Source organism: Neoarius graeffei, chromosome 2 (assembly GCF_027579695.1).
Source record: "Neoarius graeffei isolate fNeoGra1 chromosome 2, fNeoGra1.pri, whole genome shotgun sequence".
Lineage (NCBI taxonomy): Eukaryota > Metazoa > Chordata > Actinopteri > Siluriformes > Ariidae > Neoarius > Neoarius graeffei.
In genome coordinates this window covers 97,186,905-97,206,090 of record NC_083570.1, presented here as the reverse complement: position 1 = coordinate 97,206,090, position 19,186 = coordinate 97,186,905, and the positions used below count along the sequence as shown (strand labels likewise).

The following is a 19,186-nucleotide window of genomic DNA, read 5'->3' as shown; positions in this document are numbered from 1 at the left end:
CCATCAGAGATGCAGGCTTCTGAACTGAGTGCTGATAACAACTTGGGTCGTCCTTCTCCTCTTTAGTCCGAATGACACGGCGTCCCTGATTTCCATAAAGAACTTCAAATTTTGATTCGTCTGACCACAGAACAGTTTTCCACTTTGCCACAGTCCATTTTAAATGAGCCTTGGCCCAGAGAAGACATCTGCGCTTCTGGATCATGTTTAGATACGGCTTCTTCTTTGAACTATAGAGTTTTAGCTGGCAACGGCGGATGGCATGGTGAATTGTGTTCAAAGATAATGTTCTCTGGAAATATTCCTGAGCCCATTTTGTGATTTCCAGTACAGAAGCATGCATGTATGTGATGCAGTGCCATCTAAGGGCCTGAAGATCACGGGCACCCAGTATGGTTTTCCAGCCTTGACCCTTACGCACAGAGATTCTTCCAGATTCTCTGAATCTTTTGATGATATTATGCACTGTAGATGATGATATGTTCAAACTCTTTGCAATTTTACACTGTCGAACTCCTTTCTGATATTGCTCCACTATTTGTCAGCGCAGAATTAGGGGGATTGGTGATCCTCTTCCCATCTTTACTTCTGAGAGCCGCTGCCACTCCAAGGTGCCCTTTTTATACCCAGTCATGTTAATGACCTATTGCCAATTGACCTAATGAGTTGCAATTTGGTCCTCCAGCTGTTCCTTTTTTGTACCTTTAACTTTTCCAGCCTCTTATTGCCCCTGTCCCAACTTTTTTGAGATGTGTTGCTGTCATGAAATTTCAAATGAGCCAGTATTTGGCATGAAATTTCAAAATGTCTCACTTTTGACATTTGATATGTTGTCTATGTTCTATTGTGAATACAATATCAGTTTTTGAGATTTGTAAATTATTGCATTCCGTTTTTATTTACAATTTGTACTATGTCCCAACTTTTTTGGAATTGGGGTTGTACTAGTTCTCTACTTGTAATCCACTCTTTAGTTTACAAAAGCATACTTCATAGTATACTGGAAATATACTGTGAGTTTACTTGTTTTATACTTCTAGGCCACTTTTTAGTTTACTAAAGTATACTTTGTAATATACTGGAAATATGCTATTGGTTTACTCGTTACACACTTCTAATCCACTTTTTAGTTTATAAAAGTATGCTTTATAGCATATTGGAAATATACTATTAGTTACTGGTTATATACATCTTGTCCACTTTTTAGTTTTGAAGTATACAATTACCCTTCTAGGTATACTATTAGTTTTCTAGCCCTAACCCTTACCTCATGCACACTACCAGTAGACAACTTAAGTGTTTTGTACCTTAAGTTACAATAAAGTTATAAAGGTAAGAATTCACAAAATACCAACAGATACTCAGGATTAAGAACATATTCATTTTATTTAAAAATCAAAATTTAAAGCAACATTGTAATAAATGCCAAAGTATAAAAACATGGCAATGACAACTGAAATTGACATCCAAGCTTTAAAGAAAAAGAAATAAAAAAAAATAATTATCCCACTCAAGAGAAATTAAAAAAACAAAACAAAACAAAAAACCTTATATGGAACCACAGACATACCTAAGAGTCAACAATGCTGAAGCACAACTACAGGGCAAGTCCACTTAAACGTGAGGCACAAATATTTTAATACTTTATTGCACTTTTGTTAAATATATCTTGATCAAAAGTTTAAGTATAAGCTTAATATAATTAAACTTTTCTATATACTTTTCAGTATAAGCCAAGTATACTTCTGTATAACTTTATTAAGTATATCTCTGGTAAGTAAATAAAAAGTAAACTGAAAGCATACTCTCTTATTTTTAGTTTAAAAGAAGTATACTAGAAGCACATTTGAATAAACTTCTTTTTTGTAAGGGAGGAAATACCTTGTTTAGCAGATGCTAACTGTAACTAAAAATGGATAAAAAGTATGATGTGCTGTTCTTTTAATAAATAAAAAATTTTCGCATTGACAAATTGCTATAGTATATGAGGAATAAAACACTCCAGGATGTGCTTTTATTGGAAATTAATCAACACTGGGGTGGTAAAAGTAACAGTGCTTCACGCTGATCTGTATCACACCCCTCATCATTGATGATGTTCCTACAGTATAACAGAATGCACTGTGCTGCTTTCTTCCTTACAGTCACAGCTGTGTTATTAGCAATACAGTATGGCCTTTTGATGCACAATAATCTGCCAGTGCTGTAAAAACATTGAGGGTCCTTACAGCTCATCCTTTCCCAAAATATATTACGCATCTATTGGACATCCATGCTGATGAATCAGAAAGTTGCGTATGTGTGTGGTGATGTCTGTGCCTGGAGGGTCTGACTTTGGCTTGTGGTTACATGTTTAGGTTCCTTTAGATTGCAGCTCATATCACAGAGTTGCTCAACAAGGTCAAGAACAAGTTTTGTTTTAGTCAGAGCAGCCACTTCCCCTTGCGGTGTGTTGCTATGGTAAGACTTCCCTTCGGAACAGGAAGTGACAAGCCATGCGAAGTAGCGGGGCGTGAAGTAACAGCATAGGGTGTGCTCGCTTTCTGGTGAGGTGTCCTCGCTCTCAGCTGGATCAAGTCATGGCCAACAAAACAAAAACTCTGACAGTGGCAGCGTCTAATCTGGTAAGTGGAAATCTGAGTTTCTCCTGTATTATGGAAACTTTTTTTTTTTAAATTATTATAAAAAAAATCACAGGGAGTGTTGAAGTGCTGTGAGCTGTGAAGCAGTTTTGAGTTTACAGTTTTGGTGTCTCTGCTTCAGCATGGCACTGCTGAAGGATTTAAAGATGCTCTCTGTGACAGCATTGTCAACCTCCAGGCAATCGTCCGTGCACTTATTTCTGCTTACTTGCAATAAAAGCTCCAACGTGGGATGAAACTAAATGGTTAGAGCAGGAACTTGACAGATTTGGTTCATATGGTTGCATTTTAAGGATGTGAAAAAGAAAATGGAATGACTGGACTAAAAAAAAAAAAACAAAACAAAGCAAAAAACCCCACAAACTGTATGATTATAATGTTTAACACTGATCAGGACATGGTGCTTCTTAATGCATAGATATGAAGAGATCTGAAATTCATCATCTGATAATGCTATACTGTTGCAAACAAAAGTTTGTGCACCCTTTATAGCAACATTTAGTGTTTGATTTCCCAAGGAATAAAAATGGTCAAATAGTGTATGTTATATTTTGTGTATGGGGAAGAAAAAAAAAGCTAACTATTGGTTTACATGTCTGCACCTATCTTTTTGAATATGATCTACGGTACGAGTTAAAAGTTTGGACACACCTTCTAATTCAGCATTTGATGTGATGTCGTTTCTCTTTACTTAGTTGAGCAGTTCTTGACATAATATGGATTGCTAGAGTTGTGGTGTTGAATAGGGCTATTTGCTGTATTTTTACTATTTGCTATTTGCTGTTCAAGCTCAAACACATTAAGAAGGCAAGAAACTCGTCCACTAATTAACTTTTGACGAGGCACCTGTTAATTGAAAAGCATTCCAGGTGACTACTTCATGAAGCTAGTTAAGATACTGACAATACAGTGTGGGAAATAAGGAATTTTAAGCAGACTGTGACAGGAGAGACATGTCTGAAATGTTATCTGTCCGTCCAAATTTCAGCCTGTCTGAATGATGGGCCAAAGGCCCGGAACAATGCGGCTGGGGGTCCGAGGCCTGCCTTAGGGCCCTGGAAGCTGAAGGGCTTTAGATGCCTGGAGATGGCTGCTCAGCTATTTCTAGGCACATTTTTGTGATCTTCAAAGGCCAAATTACACTAGACATTAGTTGCTAATTACACTACAAATTGAATATAATTTGCAAGAAAATGTCAGGTGATTCAAAAAAAAACCCTGCTTAAAGTTATACCCGAGAAAACAGTCATACACACAGGTCAGTTCCATGTCTAGAAAAAAGTATGGGGGGCAAGGATGGTCCAGTTGGTTACAACTTACTGGTACTCATATATAGGTACTATAATAACACTCCATCCATCCATCCATCCATCCATCCATCCATCCATTATCTGTAGCCGCTTATCCTGTTCTACAGTGGTGCTTGAAAGTTTGTGAACCCTTTAGAATTTTCTATCTTTCTGCATAAATATGACCTAAAACATCATCAGATTTTCACACAAGTCCTACAAGTAGAGAAAGAGAACCCAGTTAAACAAATGAGACAAAATTATTATACTTGGTCATTTATTTATTGAGGAAAATGATCCAAGATTACATATCTGTGAGTGGCAAAAGTATGTGAACCTCTAGGATTAGCAGTTAATTTGAAGGTGAAATTAGAGTCAGGTGTTTTCAATCAATGGGATGACAATCAGGTGTGAGTGGGCACCCTGTTTTATTTAAAGAACACGGATCTATCAAAGTCTGATCTTTACAACACATGTTTGTGGAACTGTATCATGGCAAGAACAAAGGAGATTTCTGAGGACCTCAGAAAAAGCGTTGTTGATGCTCATCAGGCTGGAAAAGGTTACAAAACCATCCCTAAAGAGTTTGGACTCCACCAATCCACAGTCAGACAGACTGTGTACAAATGGAAGAAATTCAAGACCATTGTTACCCTCCCCAGGAGTGCTCGACCAACAAAGATCACTCCAAGAGCAAAGTGTGTAATAGTCAGCAAGGTCACAAAGGACCCCAGGGTAACTTCTAAGCAACTGAAGGCCTCTCTCACATTAGCTAATGTTAATGTTCATGAGTCCACCATCAGGAGAACACTGAACAACAATGGTGTACATGGCAGGGTTGCAAGGAGAAAGCCACTGCTCTCCAAAAAGAACATTGCTGCTCGTCTACAGTTTGCTAAAGATCACATGGGCAAGCCAGAAGGCTATTGGAAAAATGTTTTGTGGACGGATGAGACCAAAATAGAACTTTTTGGTTTAAATGAGAAGCGTTATGTTTGGAGAAAGGAAAACACTGCATTCCAGCATAAGAACCTTATCCCTTCTGTGAAACATGGTGGTGGTAGTATCATGGTTTGGGCCTGTTTTGCTGTATCTGGGCCAGGACAGCTTGCCATCATTGATGGAACAATGAATTCTGAATTATACCAATGAATTCTAAAGGAAAATGTCAGGACATCTGTCCTTGAATGGAATCTCAAGAGAAGGTGGGTCATGCAACAAGACAATGGCCCAGTTATGTTGCAGTTATTGCTGCACAAGGGGGTCACACCAGATACTGAAAGCAAATGTTCACATACTTTTGCCACTCACAGATATGTAATACTGGATCATTTTCCCCAATAAATAAATGACCAAGTATAATATTTTTGTCTCATTTGTTTAACTGGGTTCTCTTTATCTACTTTTCGGACTTGTGTGAAAATCTGATGTTGTTTTAGGTCATATTTAAACAGAAATATAGAAAATTCTAAAGGGTTCACAAACTTTCAAGCACCACTGTACAGGGTCACAGGCGAGCTGGAGCCTATCCCAGCTGACTATGGGCGAGAGGCGGGGTACACCCTGGACAAGTCACCAGGTTATCGCAGGGCTGACACTGAGACAAACAACCATTCACACCTATGGTCAATTTAGAGCCACCAATTAACCTAACCTGCATGTCTTTAGACTGTGGGGGAAACCAGAGCATCCGGAGAAAACCCACACACACATGGGGAGAACATGCAAACTCCACACAGAAAGGCCCTCGCTGGCTGCTGGGCTCAAACCCAGGACCTTCTTGCTGTGAGGCAACAGTGCTAACCACTACACCACCGTGTCACCGATTGGTAAAACCATGTAACTGAAAGAGGGTGTACTTTCTTTTTCACATGACTGTATTCACCCAGTGTAACATTTGGAAGAAAATTGGAAGTAGATTAGACACATATCTTTACAATTTTTTTCATGGGCCATCCAGTGTGATGCTTTTGAAATACAGACGGACAAATGAGAAAATTACCAGTCACTGTCCGCCGGTCTGGCCTTATTTCCCACGCTGCCAATAGTGTGCAAAAGAATTTAAATTTTCTGCATTCTTTTGACTTTTCTCTCAAATCAGTTTCAAAAAAATCTGAACATCCTGCAGTATTTCCCTCAGTCAATAACGCACAATACAGTGCTGCTGCTTATCAGATATTTTACTGTCTTGACAGCTCTCGGTAGTGTTGTGGTGGGTGTGATGATGTTGATAATTAAGAGATATGTGGTGTTTTGCTGCACTGGCACATTTAAAGTAAAAAAAAAAAAAAAGAACCCAATCTAGTTTCATAACAGTAACGTTGCTGATGTGGTTGTTTGCACTCTGACAAGATGAGACACAAATCTGACAAGATGAGACACAAATTAGAGCAAACTAACAGTGAGTATGTTTTCGCATAGTTTTTATGCTGATGACTGCAAGCAGACATGATGCATAAGGTATCTGCATGCACAAACATGCCAATCTGATCACTTTCTATTGCTCCAAAGATGCCTTTTTAGCCAGAACCTACAGTTCATACAGAGGAATGACAAGTATAGAATAAAACATGATGCGACATGCTGTAGTGTTGAAAATAATCAATGACGGGGTGGTGTGATGCAGCCTGACACAGAGTAGAGTTACTGTTACCACACAAAGATGATTAATTTCCAATAACAGCATGCCCTTGAGTGTGTTCATTCCTTTTTCTGGCACAGACAACACTAGTCAAGTCAAGTCAAGTTTATTTGTATAGCGCTTTTAACAATAAACATTGTCGCAAAGCAGCTTTACAGAATTGGAATGACTTAAAACATGAGCTAATTTATCCCTAATCTATCCCCAATGAGCAAGCCTGTGGCGACAGTGGCAAGGAAAATCTCCCTCAGGTGACATGAGGAAGAAACCTCGAGAGGAACCAGACTCAAAAGGGAACCCATCCTCATTTGGGCAACAACAGACAGCATGACTATAATATTAACAGTTTTAACATGAAGACAGTTTCGTTGATGTTGTAACTCTTCATTGATGGAAACTTGAGTGCAAAACTGTTCATGACAACTGCAGTCCTAAGTTAGCAAGTCAACTGTAGTCCTCAGCCATAAAAGCATTACTGTAAGAGTCCAGATCGTCCTCCAGGTGTGACTTTCAACTGTCCTCATGGGGCCATCCTTCACAGGAGCGACGTGACGAGACTCCAACCAGACACAGGGCACCAGGATGGATCAGGCAGGTCCGAGGAGCAGAAGAGGTCAGCATCTCAATCCCAGGACTGACATGTAACCCAGAGGGACAGATTTTGGGGGGGAGAGAAAACACAGGTTGTTAGGTATGCCCCAAAAATGACAAGTATTAAGTCTGTGTGGTAGGCTCGCAGAGACGAGAGTCCTGACAACAGGCATAATACACAACAATGGCATGTTAATATGGTTAAAAAATATCATGACCTGCTCTGGCTGGATGCTTGATTTGGTGATGGGAGCACACTCCTCAGCAATGATGGGATGCAGATGGGACCCTTAGGGCTGGCCAAGACAATTCAGTTACATTTCACCGGGTCTGGGACATGCGACAGAATGTCTGACGGCCAATTCCCTGCAGGCTACGAGAGCCAGTCAAGGTCTCCACCCTCTCCACCAAAAGATTTCCTGTTGACTCCATGTAACTCAGAGGGACAGATTTGGGGGGAGGGGAAGGGGAGAGAGAGAGAGAGAGGGAGAGAAAACACAGGTTGTTAGGTATGCCCAATGTCACCTGAATAAGTAGGAACAGTATACATATTGCACTGAGTACAAGCAGGGACTCCGGCAACTAACAATGACAGCATAACTAAAAGGGGAGAGACAGAAGGTAACACAGGCATGAGGGAGCCCCAGGACATAAAGCAGCAGCCACTACACCGTCAACAAACTCGAGTGAGCAAGTGAGTGGGGACTGACAGCATCCATACATCCCAATTTACCAAAACACTCTATGTCTGAGGACCCTCCAGATCTACTCCTTTACCTCATAAAACACCATTAACAAAAGACTTGACTAAACAGATATGTTTTCAGCCTAGACTTAAACACTGAGACTGTGTCTGATTCCCGAAAATTACTTCGAAGGCTGTTCCATAACTGTGGGGCTTTGTAAGAAAAGGCTCTGCCCCCTGATGTAGCCTTCACTGTACGAGGTACCAGCAGATAGCCTGCACCTTTTGATCTAAGTAGGTGTGGCAGGTCATAGAGGAGCAGAAGTTCACTCAGGTACTGTGGTGCGAGACCATTTAGTGCTTTAAAGGTCAATAGTAGTATTTTATAATCAATACGAAATTTGATTGGGAGCCAATGCAGTGTGGATAAGACAGGGGTGATGTGGTCATATTTTCTAGTTCTAGTAAGGACTCTTTCTCACTAGCCAACATGAACATTCTTATTTAGTGAAGAACGTCACATCAAACTTTTTTTTTTTGTCAATTTAGAACAATCACTTTAATATAAACTTGTGGTTTTCTTTGCAGCCAGAGCGACTGTCAAAGCTGCTGGTATAGGAAATGAATCAACACTTTCTGAATAATCAGATTGAAGAATGCAACAGCACTGTGGGCTAACAATAATAATTAATCTATATGTTGCATCACAGCAAACATCCGACATACAACACGAGTAAGTGTGAAAAGCTAAACTTAGCAAGGGAAAAATTTCCCCATTACCATAACTACAGTGCAAAAGTTTGTATACCCCAAGGCAAATTTTACTTGTACCAGCAAATGATTTTCGGTTTGTTCCTTCATCATCAGAAGTAACAAATAGGTCAGATTGTGTATTTTTAAGGTATATTAATGGAGGAAAATGTCTATTTGTGTCTCCCTTTCTGAATGTGGTGCATCAAATATTTAAATAATACTGGCTGGCTTTTTTTTGTGGTATATCAGATATTATTCCATTCAGCTAACATGATACTGAACAAGTCGAAGATGAAAAAAAGCCAGCCAATATTATTATTACACATACCGGTAGACATTCCTTTTGGGTGTTCAACGCGTCTTTCTCTTTCAAAATTCTCTCCAAATCTTCCGTTTTTAATGAAGCAAACCTGGCGGCCATGTTTGTTTACAAATTTTCACAGTCGCTTGCTAGCGCTGAAGTTTTACGTCTCCAATGTGTGATGTCATGTTGTCTTGACAACCCTGCAATATCGTAAACCATATTCAACATTCATTCTCCATTGGGTAGAGTGACGTAATATACATAGGATAAGCGATATGCTAACAATACTGCATGCTATCAAACCAAATGAATGAAACTCACTAGAAGGGAAAAGAACACGTTTTTATTCCATCGAAAAAGTGTCCTGTATGTATAATAATCTCCGATAGCTCGTCTGCTCTCCTTTTTGCTTTTATAACCCCAGTGATTTTTAGTAACATTATACATGTTTCAAGTCAAATTTATTTGTATCGCGTTTTTAACAATAGACATTGTTGCAAAGCAGCTTTACAGAAAATTAAAGACTTTAAACATGAGCTGATTTTTCCCTAATCTATCCCTAATGAGCAAGCCTGTGGTGACGGTGGCAAAGAAAAACTCCCTCAGATGACATGAGGAAGAAACCTTGAGAGGAACCAGACTCAAAATGGAACCCATCCTCATTTGGGTGATAACAGATAACATGATTATAAATAATTTGCTTTTATAACAGTGTCTGATATAGTCACAAAGTATAACTGTGTAACCAGGAAATTCATTATATTTTTAACATGAGTTCAGTTTCGTTGAAGTTACAAACTGTTCATTGATGGAAACTTGAGTGCAAAACTGTTCATGACAACTGCAGTCCTAAAGTTAGCAAGTCAACTAGTCCTCAGCCATAAAAGCATTACTGTAAGTGTCCAGAGCGTCTTCCAAGAGCAACTTTTGACTGTCCATATGGGGCCGTCCTCCACAGGAGTGATGTGATGAGACTCCAGCCAGATGTAGGGCATCGGGGTGGATCAGGCAGGTCTGAAGAGCAGAAGAGGTCAGGATCTTGGTCTCAGGATCGACATGTAACTCAGAGGGACACAGAGTGAAGGGAGAGAGAGAGAGAGAAAACACAGGTTGTTAGGTATGCCCAATGTCATCTGATGAGTAAGAACAGTATACATTTTGCATTTTTTCTTATGTGTTTGAAATTTGACATGTTGTTTTGGCTAATTGTTCCTCATTCATCTTGAAATAACTGTTAAAACTCTTGCCAGATGATCAGTTCTGGTGACCAAGATCTCCTTTTCTAGCCAATTTTACCTCGCCCGTGACAGAGTAAAATGGGGCAAGGTATTGTAATTAGTGCGGTTTGTTTGTTTGTGTGTGTCTGTTAACAATGTAGTGTCTAGACGGTTGCACCGATTGAATTAAAAATTTCAGGGTAGGTGGGCAATGGCCCATAGATTACCTGCTTAAATTTTGGAAGTAATCAGGTCAAGGTGAAGGCCAAGGTCACCGGAAAGGTCAACCTTTCGGTCAAAATAACATATTTTCCATTATAATTCAAAAACGGTTGCCGATAGACAGATGTTTCCTATTATGAGCATATAGGAACTCCCATATGGCCTTTCATTTGGCATCATGTTTGAAAGGTCAAATTCAAGGTCACGGATTTTCAGAGGGCTGTAACTTGAAAACAGTTGATGGTAGACAGATACCATTATCAACTTATAGGAAGTGCCATATGGGCTTTCATTTGACACCATGATCTTTGACCTTGAGTGACCTTGAAAGGTCAAGCTGAAGGTCATGGGTTTTCATAGGACTATAGTGGTTCATGATAGCCAGATGTTTACCATTAATAACATATAAGAAATTCCATATGGGCTTTTAGTTGCTGCCATAGCCTTTGAGCTTGAATGACTTTGAAATGTCAAACTCAAGGTCATGGATTTTCATAGGACTATAACCTGACAGCTGATGATTGAGAAATATGACTATTATCAACATATTGGTGTAAAATAAATGCTGTCAGGTGAGGTTTGTTTTGCTTGGCAACACTTGTTCTTTTAATATGGGTTTGATTTTGTCTTGTTATAGAACTTGCTCCATTTCATTAAAAAAAACTTATATATATATATATATATATATATATATAAATGAAAGCCAGGTGGGTGTGCAAACTTTTGCACTTAATGCAATTCAAAAGTACACTTAAGAGCTTCAGAAAGAGGGGGAAATTTACTAGGATTAGTTGACGGCACAGAAATGAGGGTGTCATTGAGAATCCTGCATATGGGAGTTGTGAGAATGATGTCAGATGTGTCACTCACGAAAACCGAGATGATGAAACGTCCGTTTCCTGCGTAACAGCTGCCAGTGTGCACTGAGCACCTTTTAGTGCAAAAGCAAACTGTTCAGCTGTTTGGGAGACGATATCCTGTTGGCATCTCGTGACTTTACTGTCATTCCTGTATGTTCTTTTGTTAAAGTTGATTTCACTGGTTGACTTTTTCTCTTGTGTGTTTTTGGTTCTTGCAGACGCAGGCAGTTTCGGATGGGGGTAAGTGCAAATTGAATTCTGAAGTTGCACTGTTGCTTTTGTTCTCTGTTGATTGACGTGTTTAATCTTCACGTCTCATACATCTGGGACAAGTACAGGATTTCTTGAGTTCAGCTTAGAGGGGAAAATGAGAAGGATTTGTTTTACACCAAGCTTTTTTTTTTATCCTAAAGCATGAGAAAGTGATGGATGTGTGGATTTAATATGCATATTAATATTAAAGTTGGAAGAGTTTGGTGAAGGGGAACAGCGGAAAATCTCACTGCAGCAGACAGATGGCACTGAGGAAGCATTCTGCCAAGCATGGAGAGGAGGAGGAGGATGAGGAAAGAGGACATGATGATTAATTGACTGCATGCATACTTAAGCCTGAGCTACACAAGATATATTGATATAGTGATATAGTGACAGATTTCACCAGACTGTTGTTGTGGATCATGTTTCAGTCATCAAACTCTGCCCACGCAAGAATTAAAATATCTCACCCTTTTTTTTTTTAACATTATGTACCCGAGTCCTGATGAATTGTCCCAAATCTCAAAACCTGGAATCTTGAAGAATATCTCAAACCAATTTCTCATGAACAGCTCATTGGCTATCAGTGTTTCATGCAAAATTGCAGAGTGAAATACAAACATTAAAATGATTTGTTTACTCTTCAACTCCATGCACATAAAGCCCCGCCCAACTGTGAACCCAGCCAGCAGAGTTCAGACACATTGCATTCTACCGTTTCAACTTACAATATTAGCAATAAACACAAACACCAAATAATTAGCATTATGTCCATACGGCCGATGAGCTGTTGCCATGGTGTCCGTCATCCATCCGTCGTCCACAATTCAGTTAAATCGTATCTCCTCTGTCAATTCTGCATGGATTTCTGTTTTGATTGTTTTATTTGAAACAACTCATCACTCTGCACAAAACTTGGTCATTGTTTTGTCAAATTTTTTGCTAGCAAGTTAGTAATTAGGCCAAATTAATGAATTTCCCAGGCCTCTCACTAGAATTGTATCTCCTCTCTAATTTCTTATCCAATTTCAGTTGTGGTTGATGTTTTGGGTCGATCTTCCCATGAGGATCAAAACTTGGTCATTTGTTTGTTGATTTGCTTGTTGTAAGCAATTTGTTTACAACTTTTATTTTCAGTTAAATCGTATCTCCTCCCTCCCTCAGTTCTCAATGGATTTCAGTTCTGATTGTTTTATTTGAAAGAACTCGACCTCCTGTACAACACTCGGTCTTTGTATTGTCAATTTTTTTGCGAACAAATTAGTAACTTAACAATTTTTCTTCTGACTAGAATCGTATCTCCTCTCTCATTTATCATGCAAATTCAGTTCTGGTTGATGTTTTGGGTCGATCTTCCCTCGGGGAACAAAATGTAGTCCTTTGTAGATTTTCCTGTTGTAAACAATTCATCGTGGAGGTTGGTCCTTTCTCACATTGTCACATTTCAGTTCTATTTGATGTTTTGGTTGTCATGATTGGTTTGATGGCAGGCCAGATGAGCTACTACGTCCTTGACGTTCTGGTGTACTGACTTGTTCATGTTGTCGTGAATCCAAGCAGTTTACTAGTTTTTCACCTTAACTTAAAGATCGGATTAATGTTACCAAATCTCTGTCTGACTTTACAGTCAGTCAGGAGGTTCATCCATCTTGGAAAAGCAGCATCCAGCTTTTCCGCACAACTCCAGTATCTCGCAATGTTGGTGTACAACATTGAATTCTGCCATGTTAGCTTTATAAAGTGGATGTGTCTTTGACATGACTGGCAGGAGGAATGTAAACACAAGCCAGGAGTTGTTTCCTCAGGACCATCTTTCTCTGTACAATTACACGCAATGATTCTTTCATGTTCCCCAGATTTTTCCATTATTCTTAAAAATAATAATGACAGTAAAAAATATGACTGATGCATCTTTAAACCTATGATTCTGTACTTTTGGAAAGAAATGAAACCGTTGTGCTTTACATGCTTTCTCCTCATCTCTCTGAAGAGTTGAACATGTCGAGGTTGTCGGGTACAGGCAGCAGCCCGAGTCTGAGCAGCAGCTCTGCTGGAGGAGAGCTTCCTAGTGGAGTAGATGGTCCAGCCAGCAGGGTAGTCAGCTGGGCCGTATGCTTCGAACGCCTGATGGAGGACCCAGTTGGAGTGCGCTACTTTACCGTAAGAGTTCATACCGGAATTTTCACCGCACACTTTCTTTATTTTCTTTCCTCAAATGGTTGCTTGTTTTATCCTTTATCCACATAAGAATTCCTCTGTGAAAGTGGAAAATGAGACAAAAATAAATACTGAAAAGTCAAATGCTATACAAGTAAGATATAGGTATAAGAGAAAAATGTGTGGTGTGGTTGTGGTGTAGTGGGGTGTTTTTTATTATTATTATTATTATTACTGGAGTAAAAGGGGCAGCACGGTGGTGTAGTGGTTAGCACTGTTGCCTCACAACAAGAAGGTTCTGGGTTCAAGCCCAGTGGCCGGCGAGGGCCTTTCTGTGTGGAGTTTGCATGTTCTCCCCGTGTCTGCATGGGTTTCCTCCGGGTGCTCCGGTTTCCCCCGCAGTCCAAAGACATGCAGGTTAGGATAATTGGTGGCTCTAAATTGACTGTATGTGTGAATGTGAGTGTGAATGGTTGTTTGTCTCTATGTGTCAGCCCTGTGATGATCTGGTGACTTGTCCAGGGTGTACCCCACTTCTCGCCCATAGTCAGCTGGGATAGCTTCCAACTTGCCTGCAACCCTGTACAGGATTAGCAGCTACAGATAATGGATGGATGGAATAAATTGATTGAACTGGAATAGGCAGATCACTCAAAATGGGCACAAAAACAAAACACATTTAATAAACATGACAAATCTAAGTTTGGGCTTCCTTACAGTTTCTATTTCACCAACAAAAAAAAATAGTATACCTACATTCATAAAGTTTGTAAATACAAAGATCTATTTTTGTTTTTTATTTTTTTATTTTAATTTGTTTTTGATTTTTAATTTTCTTCTAAACTTTTTTTTTTTCAATGAGCACACTTGAATAATGGGCAATATTGGGCAAACTGAAATAAAATAAATAAATAAATAAATAAATAAAACTCCAGATGTTGAAAAGCTGGCAATGTATTAAATAAGCAGGTTCCATTTGCTAGAAATAAATACACTGCAACCCTGCTATAATGAACTCTTTTAATATGAACTTTCACATATAACAAGCTAAGTATGTGTCCCTCAATTTTAGTGACAATGAGTCGGAGTCTTAAAAAAAAAAATCACTGAGCCATACACTCTTCTTCCCCCAGAGACAAACACAAACAATAAGTCATGAAGTCCGCACTCAAGTTAACAATACATGTTGACACCATAAATCAAAGGCGGAACAAGTCTTGCTTAAGTGTTGATCACGAACAATTATTGAAAATGGTGATCAAATGATCTATAAAAGGATGAAATGGCTGCTGACATCATTGGTGATTTGCAATACATGAATGAACTGAATAGTGAATATTTAGAAAACAGACCGAGTCAGTGGGTGGACACTGACAACAATACACCGTTAACCTCCATCATTTCCATAACAGATGAAGAAATCGTCACCTCTGTCCGTGATCCTTTAACTCAGTCAGTGAACTGCAATACATAGTTTTCACTGATGTCACGGCATTCCGGGGAAAGCCCTCCAGCCGCCATCTTGTGGGTCAAACAAAACGGACCATCGCCATTACCGGCTACGTTATCTCGGACGAATTTATGAAGTTATATAGTCAGTTTTCTAAAATAAAGATCAATGTCAGCAAAATCAAGCAAACAGAAGTATATAGATACATTAGACGACATCTCACGACAACGGTATGCAACCAAACTGGCCTTGATTGGGGGAATTGACCCCTACGAAGTGGACAAAGATACAAGTGACTATGCAGGGCTGCCAAAGCCTGAAACTGCCAAAGCCTGCTCCAAAGCCTGAAACTGACTTCATCAAACTTTAAAGGCTGTCTGATATATACAACTTTATATATTCTACAGCGCGCCTTTTGGCGGATGCCGCCTTTTTCACGGCTGAATTGCGCAGATCCAATTTTTTTTTTTAGGGGGGGCGTTGGAGTGTCTGATTATAATTTCAAAGTAAATTCTGTATTAAAATTATTAAATAAGCAAATCCGTTACAGTCCATGAAACATAGGAAGTATAAGGATGAGAAAAAAACAGTTTAAATCGGAAAGCTGCGCACATTTGCAAGTGGGTCCATTTCAGTTTTACAAACTTTTTGGCATAACAAACTATTTGGGCGTTGCTCAGTTGACACAGTGGACCAACACCAGCAGATGACATGGCACCCCAAATCAACACAGACTGCAGGAACTTCACACTGGACTTCAAACACCTTGGATTCTGTGCCCCTCCACTCTTCCTCCAGACTCTAGGACCTTGATTTCCAAATGAAATGCAAAATTTACTTTCACCTCAAAAGAGGACTTTGGACTACTGAGCAACAGTCCAGTTCTTTCTCTCCTTAGCCCAGGTAAGATGCTTCTGATGTTATCTCTGGTTCAGGAGTGGCTTGATATTAGGAATGCGACAGTTGTACTGTAATGTTACTGAGCATCTTACAGAACCAGCCACAGTTCTTCTGGATACTTTGACTCTCACACTCACTTCTTCATTTTGCACCAAAACCCAGCAGCCTTCATTATGTTTTCTTTTTTAATCTGAAAAGTGATCTCATGTGTAATATGCTGCTCAGATACACACATTTCTTTTCTGTAACATTTAATTTTTTGCTGGAAAACAAACGTTTGGAACTCTAAAATGTTTTTGTACTGACTTGATAATGTAGAAGTCATACAATAGAAATCTATAACAAAGTTTGTATGAAAAAATAGGGTGCACAGTACTGTATGTGTGTGATCTCGATCTCTCTCTCTCTCTCTCTCTCTCTCTCTCTCTCTCTCTCTCATATATATCTTTGTGCTACCCTGTAATGTTCTTTATATTATATGGATATATGGACACATCCACAAACAAACAAAAAAAAACCCTGCAAGTGAATCAAAAGAATTTTAATTTTGAACCGGTTCGTCATTTTGACAACACGCATCTAGTCAGCAGGAAAACACTCGGAGTGATGTCATGGGAGTGAAATATTGGGAAATATGTTACTCAGATCTGTGATGTATTTCGTATGAAAAATGTGAGTTTTTCAACATGAGAAGATAAACTTCATATCTTCAAGCCAGTGTGTGATTTTCTTTTTATTATATAGACACACAAACAAAAAAAAGTACCAAAACTTATCAAAACAATTCATCGATCTCCTCACGAGTGACATTTAGAGATTTATGTCACGGTTTTGGTTCTCAATGTCCCGGATGTAGCTTGTACGAAAAACACGCATGAAAAAAAAAGAAAAAAAAATATAGCAAAATTCTGGGTTGCCCCCAAACTTCCATGTCAAATTTGGTGAAGATCTGTCAAGAAATGGTGATGTTAACCCAAGACAAACAAAAATCCAAACATCCACCACCCAGGGGCCCACTGGGGACCCAATGGGGCACATACATAAATTTTGTTTATATTTGCAAAATTCCAGGTCATCCCCGGACCTATTTGCCAAATTTGGTGAAAACCCATCAAGAAATGGTGACGTTAGCTCAAGACAAACAAACAAAATTTGCTGCTTATATATATATATATATATATATATATATATATATATATATATATATATATATATATATAGTATAAAACTGTCCTTTCCCATAGTGCAGTGTATTTGCATGACTCAGAGGAGGATGGTGGTTAATGATTTGCTTTAGCCAATTCACAGCTCATCTCATTTCATTATCTCTAGCCACTTTATCCTGTTCTACAGGGTCGCAGGCAAGCTGGAGCCTATCCCAGCCGACTACGGGCGAAAGGGGGGGTACACCCTGGACAAGTCGCCAGGTCATCACAGGGCTGACACATAGACACAGACAACCATTCACACTCACATTCACACCTACGGTCAATTTAGAGTCACCAGTTAACCTAACCTGCATGTCTTTGGAGGGGAAAGACTTTGGGGAAACCAGAGCACCCAGAGGAAACCCATGTGGACACGGGGAGAACATGCAAACTCCACAGAGAAAGGCCCTCGTCGGCCACGGGGCTCAAACCCGGACCTTCTTGCTGTGAGGCAACAGCGCTAACCACTACACCACCATACCACCCCAACTCACAGCTGCCTTGCGAAATATTTCTCTGGAAACATTTCCAGATATGAGTTATTATTATTATTATTATTATTATTATTATTATTACCTTGGTTGTGTCCCAATAATCTGGTTATTTAGCAATACTTATAATTAATCTACTTTTCTTTTTTTCTACATTTACACAGTTACTTCAACAAAATGCTGAAATAAATGAATATTATTCCAATATAAATGAGTATCTATCTCAGAAAATGGAGCATGAAAACTTAACATTCATTGGAAAGCAAAGTTTTATAGTTTTATAAGTAGGGGAGAGAGAGAGAGAGAGAGAGAGGGAGCACTCATCCTGCAGTGCTAAATAATTTCTCTCAGTGGCGTTAAATGAAGTTAGCAGCAGAAATAAAGAGTGTCTGCGGATGTTAGGTACTTATTTAAATAGGTATTAGATTAATATCTACACTCTCAAGTCAAAATTATGGCCAGCTTCCTGTTTAACATCTTTGCTTCATTTAGACATGTAACTAATGCTTTTAAAACAAAACAAAATCTACACACTTCTGTTTATGCTGGAAAATATTTTAACTTCACTTTAGCACAGCTGTAAAATCCCTACTTTATATTCATGAAAATGGTTTGAAATTGTTTTCTGATATAAATCCGTCCTCAGGCTTTTCTCAATTCGGAGGTGAGTGCTGAGAACATCCTCTTCTGGCAGGCCTGTGAGAAGTTCCAGAAGATTCCACCTACTAATCTGGATGAGGTAGGAATGTTTCCACACACATACTGTATGAATCACTCATTACTGTTTTTCATGGTCCATCTGTACATTTTCAGAGCTATTTTCCAAACACATTGATCACACTGAATTTAGCAGCAAGTATTTTAGGTTGGACATCTACTGGTATAGGTCATTTATTCAGACTGCTTCAATTTTTACTGTCAGTAAAGTTTTTGTATCAGGTGTGTTTGATTCTCAGACAGGTGTGTGTTTTGATTTGGGATAGAGTGCATTTATTTTTTTCCTGGGTCATTTACATTTGAGTTGGAGCAAGATGTGTTTGAACCTGAGTCGGGTGTATTTTGATTCAAGTGCATTTATTTTTTTCTGAGTTGGATGGGTATTGGATTGAGTGGTGGGTGTGTCTGATTCGGGGTCGGGGCGTGCTTTTGACTCAGGGTCGGGGCATCCTTTTGATTTGGGGACAGGTGTGCTTTTTGATTCGGAATCGGGTGTGCTTTTTGATTCATGGTCAGGTGTGCTTTTTGATTCGGAATCGGGTGTGCTTTTTGATTCATGGTCAGGTGTGCTTTTTGATTCGGAATCGGGTGTGCTTTTTGATTCATGGCCAGGTGTGCTTTTTGATTCATGGTCGGGCGTGCTTTTTGATTCATGTTCGGGCGTGCTTTTTGATTCATGGTTGGGTGTGCTTTTTGATTCAGAATTGGGTGTGTTTTTGATTCAGGGTCAGGTGTGCTTTTTGATTCGGGTTTGGGCGTGCTTTTTGATTCGTGGTCAGGTGTGCTTTTTGATTCCGGGTCAGA

At 39.3% G+C, this 19,186-nt stretch overlaps 1 protein-coding gene across 3 annotated transcripts in view; it reads left to right on the top strand.

Annotated features, from left to right (window-relative positions):
- The first annotated feature begins 2,495 nt into the window (after nt 1-2,495).
- The window catches only part of rgs14a (regulator of G protein signaling 14a), a 48,248-nt gene continuing 31,557 nt past the window's right edge, over nt 2,496-19,186 (top strand). The window contains exons 1-5 of one of the 3 annotated variants that reach the window (XM_060915241.1): nt 2,539-2,624; nt 9,864-10,022; nt 11,423-11,444; nt 13,450-13,619; nt 18,312-18,404. In XM_060915241.1, the coding sequence (XP_060771224.1) occupies nt 13,458-13,619; nt 18,312-18,404 (255 nt within the window). In that variant the 5' untranslated portion in view covers nt 2,539-2,624; nt 9,864-10,022; nt 11,423-11,444; nt 13,450-13,457. Of the gene's footprint in view, nt 2,625-8,481; nt 8,582-9,863; nt 10,023-11,422; nt 11,445-13,449; nt 13,620-18,311; nt 18,405-19,186 lie in introns of those variants that run through there. The other 2 variants (XM_060915240.1, XM_060915242.1) reach the window with 2 other exon arrangements.